This window comes from Amblyomma americanum, chromosome 3, assembly GCF_052857255.1.
Source record: "Amblyomma americanum isolate KBUSLIRL-KWMA chromosome 3, ASM5285725v1, whole genome shotgun sequence".
NCBI lineage: Eukaryota > Metazoa > Arthropoda > Arachnida > Ixodida > Ixodidae > Amblyomma > Amblyomma americanum.
This window is the reverse complement of record NC_135499.1, coordinates 203,379,946-203,397,195: the sequence shown is the minus strand read 5'-3', so window position 1 is coordinate 203,397,195 and position 17,250 is coordinate 203,379,946. Positions and strand designations below refer to the sequence as shown.

General features: G+C 48.0%; 2 protein-coding genes across 2 annotated transcripts in view; both read right to left on the bottom strand.

Annotated features, from left to right (window-relative positions):
* The window catches only part of LOC144124352 (sodium/nucleoside cotransporter 1-like), a 46,721-nt gene extending 46,014 nt beyond the window's left edge, over positions 1-707 (bottom strand). Inside the window, exon 1 of the mRNA XM_077656983.1 lies at positions 548-707. Within this exon, the coding sequence (XP_077513109.1) occupies positions 548-601 (54 nt within the window). The 5' untranslated portion in view covers positions 602-707. The remainder of the gene's footprint in view (positions 1-547) is intronic.
* A 9,106-nt stretch (positions 708-9,813) lies between these two features.
* Positions 9,814-17,161, bottom strand: LOC144123589 (sulfotransferase ssu-1-like). The gene is made up of 3 exons (XM_077656397.1): positions 17,038-17,161; positions 14,403-14,787; positions 9,814-10,185 (listed from the first exon to the last, which is right to left on the bottom strand). The coding sequence occupies exons 1-3, from the start codon at positions 17,143-17,145 to the stop codon at positions 9,926-9,928; spliced, it is 753 nt and encodes a 250-aa protein (XP_077512523.1). The 5' UTR covers positions 17,146-17,161; the 3' UTR covers positions 9,814-9,925.
* Positions 17,162-17,250: the final 89 nt, after the last annotated feature.

Here is a 17,250-nt window from a genome sequence, read left to right as displayed (position 1 = left end):
GCAATATCCAAATGGTACAGATTTTAGTAAGGGACCTTGATTGCATTTGCAAACAATGCGGTATCAGAACTGCGAACAATTTCTGCAGGCAGCTTGTTCCACCGCTCTATTGTCTCTGGGAAGAACGAACAACGAAAGGCATTGGTTCGGGACAAGTACGGTCGAATCGCTTCACTGTTCACGTGTACTGTTCAGTCGTCGTCACTCCACCGTTCGCATTTGAATTGTCCCCGATGATATACTGCTGTCAATAAGTGCAACGCCCCCCCCCCCCCCCCCCCCCAAGTGCTTATCCTTGGACCTGTACAGCACTGCGTCGCACCTACTGAAATTAGGTTTTCCATCCAAACGACGCTTTTCAGTTGAAGCTGCAGGAGTGCTCACAGCCCTCGTATGCACTCGAGTGCCTCCCTGAGGGGACAGTACGCTTCGCCACGATGCAGAGTTGATCGGACACAGAGCGCGCTTCAGTTGTTGGCGATTCTTCATATCATGGAGAAGCGAACGACTAACGGCACCTATACGCATGATACAAATCAAAGACTACCTCGGTGTCGCAAGGTCCGGCGGCGAACGACGTCTTGCGCTTGGGTTTCTTCATTGCGTCAGGCGCTGGTTGCAGTTACTCCTGGCTCTTCTCGATGCCTCTGTCGCAAGCAGGATTTCAAGCAGGGCGAATTCAGCAGCGCTCTCTTCTTCTTCGTCCTCTTAATACATGGCACGTGCCCACATGGGGTGATTGACCAAGCTGTAGCGGAATAGCGCTTCTTCTTCTTCTTCTTCTTCTTCTACTTCTTCTTCTTCTTCTTCTTTTTCTTCTTCTTCTTCTTCTTCACCCCAGGTATATGGCACATACTCACGCGGGGGGATTGGCCAAGGTGTAGTAGAATAAACAAAGAAGTTTCCATGGAAGATGACGACAAAATTGTACCACGAATCGTGAATTTTGTAAAATCAATGAATAAAAACAACAGAACAATATTGACAGTTAAATAACAGACAGCATTTTGGTGAAAAGAGAAGAGCTCGTAGAACTTTAAAAGAATTAGCACATCAACCTACCAGTTGCAATTATGTAATCGTGGAGAAACCCACAAATAGAACCCAATGCAAATCCCTTGGCGTTCGCACCAAACGATAATAATACTGGCAAAGATAAAGGGAGCCCTAACCTGAAGAGAGGGACCTCCAGGTAAATCTTTCTCTGAAGTGCGAACATTGGGCATTAGAGGAGAAAATGGTCTAAAGATTCAACTTTCCCACAAGCGTCACATAGGTTCGTCGGTGTCAACCCACACCTGCATAGATATAAATTCAAACTTGGAATCCTGCACCGCAATCGCGTCATTGTTACCTCACACAGCCTGGATTTACACGAACGGACGTTCCAACTATATGCTAAGTGCTGATAATCAGTGGTATCTAGTAAGGGATCTCGTGACCTGGCTGATATATGTAGGAACCGCTGAAACCTGGAAATCGCCAGCAGGCTGAAATTCGGGACGGGATGTGTCACTGACCCGTCAAGAGCCGACCTTGCTAAGCAATCAGCCACCTCATTTGAATGAATACCAGCATGGCCAGGGACCCAGACAAAACGGACCACCTTCAAAGTGCATGGGACAAAAAATCGCAGGATACGGCGCAAAAAATCTTCTTGTGAAGTGTCAAGGGAGACTAACACCGACAATCAGCGAGAATATTAACATGATACACATGGCATGAAATTTTGTGAAGGGCCATTCCAAGAGCCAAAAACTCCGCAAAAAATATAGGAATATAATCTGGGATGCGGACAGAATAGCTCCATGCCAAATCCTGCGAAAAGATGCCAACTGCAGGTTTTTGGCAGTTGACGGAGGCATCGGTAGCAAGCACCGTATGATGGGTGTATTCCTCTATGTGATCTCAGAGAATACCGTTTAAAATGTTTGCGGGCATGTGTTTCGCATGAGATGGGAAGATGTGGTCAAAATGGAATTCCACTGCTGCCGGCGTGTCATCAATCCACTGCAAAGAACTGAGACCAACACCAATCGGTGTTAAAAGGTTCTGCGTTAACATAATTTGTGGCATTTGATACCGTGGCCAATGATGAGAAAAGAATAAGGCCGGCTGAGACACAAAAATAGGAGTACTGACATCAGACACTGGGTCCATCGACCTGAGGAAAGTTCGCACCGTGAGTATTTGAAAACGGGAAGTTAGATCAGGGATACGGGCTTCCAGATAAAGCAGGGCGTTTGAAACTGATTTTGGGAGACCAAGGCAGAGGCGGAGAGCGAGCGTTTCCAGTAAGATTAAGGGTTGAATCTTGAAGCTTGCGCTACCAGAGAACACAATGCAACCAAATTCAAGTATAGGTCTTACGTAAGCTTTGTATAGTAACAATAACGTGTCGCGGTGCATCCCAAACTTTTTATTGGCGATTCTTGTCAGCCTGCCTAGAGCGCGTTCTCCTTGAAACGCATTGTTCTTTATATGAAGGCTCCAATCTAATGCTTGGTGATAAGTAACACCCAGATATTTGACGGATTCCACTTGTGGAATCTGGAGAGAGCGATGGACTAATGAAATGTGCAAAGGCCTGTCTGGAGGAAATACCAAAACTCCGCATTTGTCTACATTCAGGGATAAATTAATACCCTGCAACCATACTCCAAGAGCATCCAATTACCCCTGCAGAATGTGGTAAAGGGAGTGGATATCCCTGGCCGAGGCGAAAAAAGCTATGTCATCTGCATACATAAAAACTGCTATACCAGGACGAATGGGGATGCCACTGACCAAAATATTAAAAAGCAGAGGGGATAGCACCGATCCTCGCGACACACCTCTTGATTGATAATATGTATTTGAACATAGGGTTCCCTCGGCGCAGTAAAAGAATCTGTCCTTCAGAAATTCAGATATTCACGCATAAATGTAGGTTGGAGGATGTAACTGAGCAAGTCGGTTAAGTAAAATAGTATGCTCTACACTGTCATAGGCCTTTGCTACATCAAGAGTGACCAAAGCTGAAACTTCTCTTCTGCGTAGCGAGAGCCGGATTCTGCTCTCTAGATCCACATGCGCGGACCATATAGAGCATCCACTACGAAAGCCAATCTGGGCTGAGCTGAGACCGTTGATGTCATGAACATGTTTTGTGAGGCGACTGTGCACTATTCTTTCTATTAATTTGACTAAATTTGAAGTCAGCGCAATTGGCCGAATATTATCTAAGACGTATCCTTTTCCTACATCTTTCATTAACAAAATAATTTTCGCCGTCTTCCAAATGCTTGAAATCCATGCATTTTCCAGAGAAGCATTGACCATATCTAAGAGGGCGCTTGTAAACTCCTCGGCTAAAATTTTAATCATACCAACAGTGACACCATCTGGTCCAGGAGCTGCAGGATGCAACATTGCCAGGACTGAGAGGAGCTCTGATGCGTCAACCTCGGTATAATCCGAAGAGGGTGAAACTGTGCACAAAGGGACGTTTCTCTGCTTCTGGAAGCGTAACGCCAATCCCTGAGCAATACACTCCAGGCTCTCCTGAGCCTTTTGTGGTGATAACACTATTGAACTAGGGAGAAGAGGGACGGCAGAACTCTTGTCAAGTTCCATGAATCTATACAGGGCTTTCCGATGACGAGGATTTGAAAGATATGTGTTTAAATTTTGGTTGTACTCCTCCTTGGCTTTTGCAATTGTTCTTTTGAAAGATGCAGAGAAGAATTTGTAATTTAACCAATTAGCCGGACTCTGGTTGCAGGACAGCCTCTTCCAGGCCGCTTTTCTGCGACGATAGGCCTTCTCACATTCTTCTGTCCGCCAAGGAGACGGCTGTTTATTAGAGGCTGCTGCGGGCACAGCGAATACTGAGTGGTCTATTGCATTTTGCAAAAATGAAACCGTCTTCTGAGCTCTGTCATCCCGGCTTGTATTAACTATAGAAGCAAGTGAGGCGGACATCAGATTTTTATAAATTTTGTGGTTGACAAATTTATGGGTTACACAACTAGTTTTAAGAGGAGATAACCGGATAGTGAAAGTTATAAGAAAGTGATCACTAGACGTACCCGAATCCTCTCGTACCCTCCTCGTTTTCTTCTTCGTCGCCTCTTCATGACATGCACGCGCCTAGCTGAAGAACTGACCTCCTCCTTGCGGTGCTGAAGTAGGTAGGAGAGACTAAAAAAAAACTAGAAAACTTCTGTTGTACCAGTAATCACGGAGGAAAAGGAGCAAAAATTAACTGACGATGAATGAATGCTATTGATGCGACTGTGTATGTGTCAACATTACTGTTACCCCGGAAGAAGTAGCCGCTGCCGCTGACGGATTCAGATGGTGCGAGTGGCTGGCGTAATACAGTCCATCAATCATCGTGTGACACGCGCGGTACCCCCGCTCCATTCTCCGGATCCAATCCAGCAATCACAGTGTGGCATGCTTTACCGCCAATCCCTACCCCTTGACTCTGATAGGCGACCGTGACATCCCTCTCGCCACCAGTCGCCTCCCACTCTCACCTCCGCTTTTCTCTCCCCTTCCTCTCCCCTGAAAGTGGAGAAGGGTTTTCATACCTCCACTTTGTCTCCTGCTACGAGTAAAGCCCCTTTACCCTGAAAGTAACGAAACTCTCCTCCGCGCCCTGGGTTCCCTCCTAAACTCTCCTCGCCCACACGGCATGCTTTGAAGTCTAGGTGGTGGTGGTGAAAAAGTTTATTATTGGAGGAGCCCTTATAGTTCACAATTTCAGAGGTGGGCTGGCTCCTGGTCGTGGGTGGTGGCCGGCAGCCCGTGTCTGAGGGCGACCTTCTCCGCCCACTGCACCAGCCTCAATTGCGAGGCCGGGTCGAAACTAGAGACCACGACCTCTCACCCCTCCGAGTCCGCGAGGGCCCATTGGGCTGACAATTTGCAGCCCGCGGGCTGCAGATGGAGCAGCTTGTGATTTCTGGAAGTGCCATCCACTCGTTTTGCTCCTACCAAGGCTATAAATTATGCGTGGGGGTTTGCCTTGTGCTCATCCTCGTGTGTGCTATGCCGTTAGCGCCTGCAACAACTAACCGGGAGCAGGCGACCATGCTTCGACGGAGCGAACGAAGAGCTCGGTGAGTGTCATGCTCGCCGTTAACGAGTGTAGTTTTTGTTGCCGATTCCCTTTAGCCTAAACGTGGCACGGTGTTGCATGATGGAAATACGAAAACAAAATGTGCTGAAACTAAGTCGGGGAGAGCGATCGTATATGTTTTTGAAGAGCACAGTTTCTGACGAACGCTCTCGCTGCCTGCTTGGCCATGGCGATTGTGACAATTTAGACCACAGAGCTTACGACAGAGTCGCCCATTCGCAAGCTGAACATTCAGAAGACAACAACGAGCTATGTGACAGAAACGAATGCACGTCTGATCATTGCAACGATTGTTTCCGTCGATAAGCGCGATGAAACTGAAATTCGGTCCGTCCCGCTGCTCGTTTAGGGCTGTAATACTGCGAGCGGTAGAAGCCAATTCACTGAAAGCAATATGCATTCTCGCCTACTCCGCTCCCGCCAGCACTCACTGGTCCACAAATACCGAAAAATGTGTAAATGCATGGACTGATAGATTGATACGTTAATGTAAGGCTACTGCCGCTTACAGGGAGGCCGAATCGCCTCGCCTGTGTTAGAATTCCAATCTCAGTTGGGGAGGGGCACTTCTCAAGTCGTAACGACGTTTTCTTTCATTTTCTCCGTCTGTCCATTTATTCTTTCTTCTATTCTTCCGTGTTTTTTTTTCTTCGGCTCATTCATACCCGATTGGACATTATCTCATTATTTTTCCTTAAGCCTTCGCATCACATTCCTACCTTTCGTCTATCTCTCGTCGCTTTTATGTCTCTTCTTTCTTTTATTGCTCTTCGTGTTCTTTTTCTCACTGCAAATTAGCTAGCCAGCCATGAGTTCAATTCTTCAAGAGGCAGGCGTGACAGTGAAGAGCAGAGCTCCTCTAAGACTCAAAAAGCCTCGACACTGTCTGACGCTCAGTTTCGCACATGTGACTTTTTTCTTCTTTTTTTCGACACATGGGACGTAAAGGATTGGACTGTTTGGTAATCCATAACGCTAATGCTGCGCGGCCAGGAACCGAGACGAGATCGAGGCGAACACAGCACTTGCATTTGTCCGATCCCGAGGCGGCTTCTCTCTATAAAACCCAAGTCAAGGTCCTGACATAACGGATCATGCACACCGATCAGTTAGCGAACACGAGAGCGACGCGGCATGGAATCGTCTGAGGCTTCCGACCTGCGCACTGCCAACTCCATTAAGCGATTGCACACGATGCGCTAGCCTGTTACTCCCTTTGACTTGGCATAGTTAGGGTTTCCTCAAGGTAGAAGCGAAGCAGGTAACACTGGTTGTGCTATTCTTCGTATATCTTTCACAACACGTCTCGAGCTGGAGAAGTAGCAGCTGGTACGTCTGCAGATGTCTATCGTGTGCCCATCAAGCGAGGCTGTTTTCTCTCTGTGTTCCCTCTGTACACTCTTTCTTATTCCCACGGTTATCAGACGACTTGCCGTATCCAGCTCGAGCCACACAGCAACAACTTACCAACTATTCCCAAAAGTCAGTCTTGGTGTTCTCCTCTTTGGACGGCACGTGCGCATTCAGGAAGGCAGCACATGTTGTATCTGGTCTTGCTCCAGTTTCCTCCAGCACTCCCCTTTTATTATTCTCGGCGGCTCCCCCAGTACACAAAATGGATTCGCTTTATGTGAATGAAAGCGGCGGAAAATTGAGCAGAAGTAATAGTGGAATAAACTACATATGTCGGTCCAACAATCAATGAATGACATATAGCCTGAGAGTCATATTTGCGTCGGTGGGTGCAACGAATATGACTCAGTGAGGTGAACACGTGTCGCTTTTTTTGAACGGGAATTCGCCCTCTCAGTAAAGTTCCCTTACAAGATGACGTCAATAAGGATGGTGGGAGGTCACTGAAGATTCAAAATAGACGCGGATTTGTAAAAGGAAATGGAGACACGGGAATACGTTCATCTTTTTATATCCTATTTTCTTCCTTCTCCGCATGAACTGAATATCTGGAGTGCACGTAAGGCACTTCTGTTATTTCAGCACAATGGCTCCAGCAAAGGTAGGGAGTTGGCAGATGCTTTGTTTGTAGTGTAGTACTTGTTTCGGTAAAGAATAATCTTTGCCCATGCGTTAACAAAGGCCGATCCGTGGCCTGGTGTTAAGGGCTTTAGTTTCCTATAGTTTCCGATAGCCAAGCAAAACTGGCGGACATTTTTTTCCCCCTAATACTGTGCAAGAACTCTTTGAAGTCGCTATGCAGAATAAGGGCTTCAGTATTAGCCCAATGCGTAAGCGTAGCTCGTCGAGGCGGAATCTCGAGTTCGATCACATTGCACGTGACACTTGCGTTATTACAGGGAGTTCTACGTCCGCTGCTACAGACCAGGGTACCGATGTTGAACCCTCGGAAGGTCAAGTTACACGCAACACAGATACACTCGAAAGTAGAAGGTAGGACAGCCGTCGCCATAACTCAGCTGATAAAACACCGTACGCGACATGCTGAGGTCGTGGGTTCGGATCCCAACAGAATTTCATAAATGTTCCTTCTCAACTACAGGAATTATTTTGCTTTTTAGCAGTCTCGCTACAAAAAAAAATGCATTCCTCCGTAGCAGCGCGGCTGCGGTCAGGTGGATGTTAATGGCAGATATCCCTGTTCAAGCGCTTCAGCGCATGAGTAGATCGCAATCGTACACTAACCAATGTTTAGAACGCGAAAAACTTCCCCAGCAACCAGCACTTCGCTTCCCCAAGAAATAAGAACCTATAAAAATGCACCCGACCGCGGCGGCTGCGTTTTTATGGAGGAAAAACGCTAAGGCGCCCGTGTGCTGTGCGATGTCAGTGCACGTTAAAGATCCCCAGGTGGTCGAAATTATCCCGGCGCCCTCCACTACGGCACCTCTCTCTTCCTTTCTTCTTTCACTCCCTCCTTTCCCCTTCCCTTATGGCGCGGTTCAGGTGTCCAATGATATATGAGACAGATACTGCGCCATTTCCTTTCCCAAGAAAAAACAATTAATTATTATTATTATTAGTATTATTATTATTATTATTATTATTATTATTATTATTATTATTAATATTTTTATTATTATTATTATTATTATTATTATTATTATTATTATTATTATTATTATTATTATTATTATTATTATTATTATTATTATTATTATTATTATTATTATTATTATTATTATTATTATTATTATTATTATTATTATTATTATTATTATTATTATTATTATTATTATTATTATTATTATTATTATTATTATTATTATAAAAATTCACCGTATAGTTAGCACGAGTGTACTTTGCGGGAGGGCTGAAGGGGAAACTTTATTACCATGGGTGAGCCTCAAGAGCATATAATTTTTCAAAACTCGTGCATAGTTTTACTAAAAAGCAAAAACCTGCGTATTAAGCATAAACCGGATGTCCGTTCAGGGCGAGTATCAGAGTTACCTGCTGTGAATAGTCCACCTGTCCACCAGGAGTGTCACTGCCATACAAGTGTAGCTTTAACTGGGGCTGGCTGGTAAGACAGTACTGTCCCCCCACCCCTTAACTATGTCCTCTCTGCGCTGCGCGCCATTTCCACGCGGCTGCGATCTGTTCTTCGGAGAGGTCCCGTTCTTATCTTCAAGCTCAAGAAAAAAAATGGCGAACGATTTAGCGTCGTTAGGCCAAACGCTAATAGGGTGCGCTAGCACATCAGGTTCGGTTCAAGGCTCGTTTTGAAGTTCAAGTAGGCTCCGCCGTCAAACTTCACCTTAACGGTATGACGCGATAGCGTTAATGGGTTAATTCTCTGCACTACATTCACAGATCGCTGGAGATCCCCGTTCCACTGCTGGCGCAGTGTTGCAGCGGTTAAGCGATGTGTCACTGCCCTGCGATGGCAGGTGCTACCACCGATGGGGCTTGTGCGACACGCTTCTCGAGCAACCTCTTGCGACCAGGTATTAATTACCACCTGCCACAGTGGGCACGGCGGGACCGCACACACAATGGTGAAACCTTCGAGTGGGGGCTGCAGTGCTAGCGCACTAAAACCAGGGTCGTACCATCTTCGCCTATAGGGTAGGAGGTATTATGATCTTGTCTCTTAACGTCCCAAAGCGACTCGGGCTATGAGGGACGCAGTAGTGGAGGGCTCCGGAAATTTCGACCACCTGGGGTTCTTTAACGTGCACTGACATTGCACAGTGCACGGGCCTCTAGCATTTGGCCTCCATCGAAATTAGACCGCCGCGGCCGGGTTCGAACCCGCGTCTTTCGGGTCAGCAGCAGAGCACCATGACCACTGAGCCACCGTAGCGGCTCGTCCACTGGGACGGGGTGATACGGATGTTACATGCTCGCTAGGCGATAGAGCATAAGCCTTCGTCTCTGCTAGCTACTCTCCTTATACACAAAAAGCTGGCACGGCGTTGTGAAAGCTTGAGCTGACGGCAGCAGTAGAGTCCACAAAGCGTTTCGCTGTGACCCGTGCGATTGATGATCGCAATAAACGATGGTGCGGTCGCCAAAGTGCCGCCCGATCCCACTGACGCTTTTACTGACACCGGCCTCACAGAGTACAGTAAAGCCATTGCAGTTATCAGCGTTTATTTTTTTTTACATATGAACGTTGATTGATTAACACTAAAATGATGTCGAAGCTCTGCGGTGGAAGCCAGGAGCTTTCCGCGGCGCGAGCAACAACAGCTTATCGGCCCGGCGTTGCAACGATGTCCAGAGTCTCTCACCAGCACACGTCAGCAAATTGACGCGAACAATGCGAACTCTGCGTTGTCACCGATGAGCTACAATATACACGTTTTTTTTTTCTTTTTAGGCCGGCCGGTCAAAGCGCACGATGTAGCGCCACAGGTTGGCGATGTCGCTGCTGCCGAAACGCTCGTAGAACTTCCGGTCCAGCCGGGTGGCCTGCGCGGGCGAGAACATGGTCTTCCACTCGCCGATGCGGCCTTTGGTCAGGTTGCCCAGGTGCGCCTCGTCCTTGAAGAACTGGGACATATACGAGTACGAGCTGCGGTGGATCAGCTTCTTCAGCATGTGCCGGTCCTTGACCATGGTGCCGGCTACGCCACCTGCAGCCACCGACATTTCATCAGAGCTTCTCAATATTACCCAGGGGGAAAGCAGGTGGCACTGCACTGCATCCAGCATATAGAAGAGCAAGAATGCCGGGAAGATGAGGTTTCGCATTTGGCTTGGCTATTGTTGGGCATAACAAGTCGATTCGGCCATAACAATATTGTCACGCGTGAATGCGGTGATCACTGAACACAGGAACGCAGGACCCGACGAACGTCTGCACCACAGCTCAAGATCGCTGACACCTCCGCTTCCTCTTCTTCGAGACGGCGCGTGCTTCAGGTCAGCGCTAAGCGAAAATGCGGAATGCACTGTGTTACTGGCCCCGCCTTCAGTCGGACGTTGCACACTACGTCAGAACGTGCCGAGGCTGTCAGCGTCGCAAAGTGCCCTCAACAAAACCTGCTGGATTCTTGAAGCCTATAACACCACCATCGCGGCCTTTCCAGCAGATCGGAATGGACATGCTGGGCCCATTCCCTCTTTCTCTTTCGGGAAACAAGTGGGTCATCGTGGCAACTGACTATCTGACCCGATACGCTGAAACATCAGCTCTGCCAAGTGCCACAGCCCTTGACGTAGCAAAATTTTTCATCCATCAGATCGTTTTGCATCACGGTGCCCCGGAGACCCTAATCACCGACAGGGGTCCAGCTTTCATGGCTGACCTCCTACAGCAGATTTTACTCCACAGTCATACAGACCACCGAAGGACGACATCCTACCACCCTCAGACGAACGGTTTAACGGAACGCTTAAACAAAACGCTAGGTGACATGCTCTCCATGTATGTCGACGTTCAGCACAAAACTTGGGACGAAGTGTTCCCATACGTCACCTTTGCATACAATACGGCCGTTCAGGAAACGACAAACATGCCACCATTCCGTCTCGTTTACGGCCGCGACGTGACCACGATGCTAGACGCCATAATACCGCATGTGGACGACATCGACCCGAATGCGGATCTTCACACCTTCTTGCACCTCGCTGAAGAGGCTCGTCAGCCGGCCAGGGTGAGGATTCTCGACCAACAATGCCGAGATGCCCAACACTATAACCTCCGACGCCGTGATGCTCGGGACTCATCAGGAGACCGTGTGTGGGTCTGGTTTCCCCTTCGCCGACGCGGACTTAGCGAAAAGCTCCTCTGCCGGTATTTTGGACCTTACAAAGTCATCAGGCCACTTGGAGACCTGAACTATGAGGTCGTTCTTGACGGCTTTCAGACGACTCGGCACTCCCAGCACCCTGAGGTGGTACACGTTGTCCGCCTCAAGCCTTACTACGAGCTGTAGCGCTAGAGCTGGACTTACGGCCGCTCAACACGTGAACTTCCCTTGGTGAACTTTTTTTTTTCCACACACCGGCTACGCATCGGGACGATGCTCTTTTTTTTTCGGGGGCCAGTGACACAGTGCATTCCGCATTTTCGCTTAGCGCTGACCTGAAGCACGCGCCGTCTCGAAGAAGAGGAAGCGGAGGTGTCAGCTATCTTGAGCTGTGGTGCAGACGTTCGTCGGGTCCTGCGTTCCTGTGTTCAGTGATCACAGCATTCACGCGTGACAATACGGCTCTTCTTTCTGCAAACCTCGATGAAATGCTGTCAAAGTTTCCACACGAGCCTCACAGTTGTGTTAAATTTATTGAAGTGCAAAATGCACTACTAAAATAATTTCATCGGCACGCAATGAGGAGCATCGCGGCGCAAAGGTAATAATAATAGTAATAATTGGTTTTGGGGGAAAGGAAATGGCGCAGTCTCTGTCTCATATATCGTTGGACACCTGAACCGCCCCGTAAGGGAAGGGGTAAAGGAGGGACTAGGAGATGGAAGGAAGAAAAGAAGTGCCGTATAATTTCGACCACCTGGGGATCTTTAACGTACACTGACATCGCACAGCACACGGACGCCTTGGCGTTTTGCCTCCATAAAAACGCAGCCGCCGCGGTCGGGGTCGAACCCGCGGGTACTCCGGATCAGTAGCCGAGCGCCCTAACAACTGAGCCAACGCGGCGGGTCGGCTGCCCGACGCGCCGTGCATTTTTATGTTGCCCCAGTCATGTATATGCACCCTCTGAAAATCTTGGGTGTCTGTATTGAGAGCGCGAGTGTAGTGAACATGTTTCGTTTCATCTTTTAACGCGAGAGCGTTTGTACCCCCAGGTTTAAAAAAAAAATGTCTGATGGCGTTGGTGGCGTCGGCGTTGGCGAACGTTTGAAGCCTTGCAGCCGAAGCGGCTCGAGCAACCTGCCACTCCGGCAACTAGGTCACGTGACCTTGTGGCGTCATCACAACCTGTCCATCGAACTGTGAGGAAACTGACCACAGTTCAGGTTGAACTTAAGTTAATGACTGGTCGCGACAGGTTCCTCAGGAAGAGCCACCTGTGTGTCACAAGCCCCACCGGTGGCAGCACCTGCCATGGCAAGGCAGTGGCGCATCGCTTGAACGCTGCGCCACTGCGACAGGATTGGTATGAGGACTCCCAGGAATCTATGAATGTAGAGAATTAACAATTCCGCATATATGGGCAATAACCCAGTAACGCTATCGCGTCATACCCTTGAGGCGGAGCTTAAGTGTCCCCTCCAGTTTTTTTTTTTTTATCGCCCTCGTCTGGAGTCGCCTGCCACGTTGACCCCCAGGCAAACATCTCCAGTAATCATACATTGCGCCTCCTCTTCATCCTCTAGCCATACATTCCCCTTACTTCAGTTGATGAAAGATGCCTAAAGAACTCGGTTTAAACACTATATACCTGAAGCTTACGCCGAAAGTTGTGTGAGATTATTTTTTTCTTTTATGTGCACGCGGTCGGCGTCTTAGAATGCCGTAGGCGCCAACTTCCGCTTTAATCCCCTTACCCTACTCCTCGGCCGATATGTCCCCTTAATAGCTCCCTTTCAGCTCGGCATTTGCGTATCGGATACCGCTGCTAGAGGTAAAGATGCTCGCTATCTGCTCGCTGTCGCTGCTAGCTGTCACCTGCTGACCAACGAGAATGGTATTCACGCGGGCCTGACCAGTATCGGCCTTGGACTGGGCACCATCATGGGGCGTAAACTCAGTGCAGCTGTCATCGCTGTTCGCCTCGGACAAGTCCGAAAAGCTCTTTGGTTCTTCACGTCTCTTCTTCTTTGCCCCGCCGCGGTGGCTCAGTGGTTAGGGCGCTCGACTACTGATCCGGAGTTCCCGGGTTCGAACCCGACCGCGGCGGCTGCGTTTTTATGGAGGAAAAACGCTAAGGCGCCCGTGTGCTGTGCGATGTCAGTGCACGTTAAAGATCCCCAGGTGGTCGAAATTATTCCGGAGCCCTCCACTACGGTACCTAATTCTTCCTTTCTTCTTTCAGTCCCTCGTTTACCCTTCCCTTACGGCGCGGTTCAGGTGTCCAACGATATATGAGACAGATACTGCGCCATTTCCTTTCCCTCCAAAACCAATTATATTCTTCACTTCTCCACGTCCCCTTCATCATGACGAACATTCCCAAGAAACGTGCGAACGCACTGGTAGGAACTAAACCATACGCTTACATACGCCGAAGTTAGTGCTAGCGCAAGACGCGAACTCGACTGCTGCTGTAGCGCTTTCCAATATCGTGTGCGCAGAGGACCGAATTTATGTTCTCCTGAAAAAGTCCTGTAACGCCCTCCGGGTGTACAAATTTCTAAGCAGCTACTTGCAGGTTCAAGCATGCCTACGCACTCGCATCTTCTGCGACTTCTAACAGTAAGCCTATAAATATTGCCACACTGTTAGGTACGGCGAGAGGTACGTGGATTGACACCCCGCACCTCCACCAAAATGTCACCGAGAGCCGGTAGAGCGTTAGCAGAAAGGGCAGAAGGGCACACCAGAACTTGCAGAGCAGACACACTCAGCCAACCCACGCTCGAGCAGGGGAAGGCGAGGAAGACACCGCATGGCGGCGCCAGTAAATGGCTAACAGTGTGGCAATATGCCTATTCGTATTAAAAACTGTTCAGTGCCAGCGACCGGCTCTATTTGCTTTGTCTTTTAGGTGGGGAACAGCATGCACCGAAGCGTACCACGCCCCTAGAACTGCATCGTTATAAGGTGACGCCAGTGACGGGAAGAGGAATAAACTGTAATAGCAACGGTTACGTGCACTATAGGCAATGGTTCTAGCACGGCTGGCAGCTATAGCATGACCACCCGTAAAAAATCGAAGGCGTGCTCACCAATGAAGTTGGCCAGCATGAAGATGTGGCTCTTGTGGTCGAGAGTCATGTTCTCGTAGGTGAGAAAGAGCACGTGGCAGTCCTTGCGGTGCACCCAGTAGTGGATGATGTGGTCGAAGTAGTCGTTGTAGCAGATGCGGCCGCGGATGAACCACTCGAAGAAGTTGTCCCACGTGCCCTCCTTGAAGCGGAAGATGCTCACGTGCGTGATGTAGTGGTACATGGCGACGCAGCAGTCCTTGGGGTTGCGCGTCACGTAGATGTACTTGGCCATCGGGTTGATGCGCATCTTGTGGTAGGGCAGGTGCGAGCGCACGATGCGCACCTCGTCGGCCGCGTTGCGCTCGCGGGGCATCAGGTAGCCGTACTCCTCCAGGTTGGGCATCTGCACCACACACGCGCCTCGGTAAATTCACCACATCCCTCAGCTGCTGCTCACCTACAACGCATCCTTGTCCAGCGAGGTCAGAGAAGAAATGTGCAGCGTTTTTAGTGTTATACATTTATTTATTTATTTATTTATTTATTTATTTATTTATTTATTTATTTATTTATTTAAGAACACCATCAATCCCTTTCGGGATTATTACAGGAGTCGGCAAAAAAGAAAACAGGTACAATGAGAGCCATATTGCATACAAGAACCAAAAATACATGAAACATGGACACTAACAGTACATTGAATAATACATTGATCGTCAAAGTGTTTCTTCACAAATTTTCACGCCAAGAAAATCTTAACTTTCGGCTGCAAGTGTCTTTTCTAGGGCATTTGTAAATATTTCTACTGCAGGCTGGGCAGTAATAGCAGGGCTAAAAGAGTTCCATTTTCGCACAGCTCGGGGAAAGAGAGAGAAGCGAAAAAAAATTATTCTATCGTAAAGGCGTGCTTGTGTCGTGTCGGTCTGGTGCTTTGGTACTTCACGCAAGCGGTATGGCTGAGCTTTAGCGCATTGTATAAAATTAAGTATAAGAAATTGACAGCAAGAAAATTTACCCCGCTTAACTAAACCTCGTCGAGAGATGAGCCTCGTATTGCGCTCATCTCTTCTCCTGTGTTGTGCTTTCCGGCTGGTTTTAAGATGGATTAACCCTGCTTATGGCACGAACCCACGTATCGCTGATCTTTTGCGCTGGAAGCAGCCACCTCTTGTCAAGTTGCCTTTAGAGGCCATATTCGCAGCCATGCTCCGAGTTATTGCGTTGGCGTTTAAATCAGTATTTATCCTCGGTACAGTGTAAACCGCTCGTAACGTGTAGATTTATAGGGCGAGACCGCTTACATCATACACTAGGTTGAAAAAAATGCGGATTCATAGAACATAATGCGAAGACATAGCTTAATATACCGGGTGAAAAAAAGGAACTGCCTCTTACAGCGCAACGCACAGCACAATTTTGTGCAATGCACCGGTAGCTTCTGGGCGGTATGCGAACGAGAACAAGCGAAAAGTCAGCTACGGGAAGAAAAAGGAAACGGAAACGGAAGGAAATTTTCTCAACCTGTGCGAGAGGCGTTTTGGGCTAGTTTGTGTGACACAACGGACAGTACACAGAGCGGAAGAAACAGGACACCAGTGACCGACCCCTATAAAAATGGTCTATATAATTGTAAGGGTTTATTGCCTTCCTGTAGATATTTCTTTTTGTCTATTCATAGTCTAAAGACTGTCTAAAGACGAAATTATACTAATATTGTATGGCCATAAATCTATAGATTGTCTATAGACTGTCATAGGATTTGTATCGCCTATAGGATTTGTATCGCCCTAGGGATTGTCTATACAGTCTATAAAATTTATAGACAGAAGTCTATGGGGAGTCTATAAACTGTCTAAAGAAATTTTTGTAAGGAGAGAAACACGGATGAACGCTGTTCGTGTCTCTCAATTGTGTCCTGTTTCTTCTGCGCTGTACACTCATCGCTGTTCGGGACCTGTGAGACGAGAGTTTATTTATTGATCGCTCCTCTCGTATGTGGTAAGGCGACGACAATAAAACAAATGTGCGATCATGGAGGATGGACAGCATACGCAGCAAACCCGAATTTCATCTCCTGTGAGACCAAGCCAGAAGAAGAAAAAAAAACGCGACAGCGCGCATTCCTTGCATTGTTGTCAGCATTTTTCGTACGAGTGGCATTAGATGTCTGCTTTTATTCTTTTTTCTCTTTTTCTTTATTTTTATCTAACCCTGGTCGTCACATTTACTGTAGGAATAGTGTGCTGATGCCCAGGTCATTCGACCCACTTTTTTTATAACAGGCCAACTCCTTAAGCGGGCCGGTCATGTCTGTTTTTTTTTTTTTTTGATTCACGTCTTGTTAAACTGTTTTTTTTTTTTCTGGTATGTATTTTTCCGTTTTACAATGTATACGTCCCGCTCCTGCCTAAGGCCTTCTGTGAAGGCAGGCAGTAATTCTTAAATAAATAAATAAATATGCAGACTATTTTTCAGTCGGCCAGAACAATTTCCAGGCCTAGCTGTCAAGCTTCGTTGATGAGGTTGAGGACTAATCTCTATCTGATCTCCTGATCTCTAGCGCGCCAGAAGTGTCACAAACCGCCCCTAAGTATGGCACTGACGCCTCGTTTCCAAACAAAATCGGAGGTTATCGAGAACTAGAGAAGCTCGCCTGCTGGTCAAAGGCATTGGCGTCTGCCAGGGGGACACAGTCGTTCAGAAGCAGGTACACGATCTGGGCCACCCAGACGCCGCCACACCTTGGGTACGAGATCACCATGATGTCGCCCTTGGAAGGCCTGAAAGCAAGCCACACAAGAGATTTTGTGAGCGCCACAGGCGTTCAAGATTACTCAAATTCAGCCAGCTGGATGGATGGCGTCAA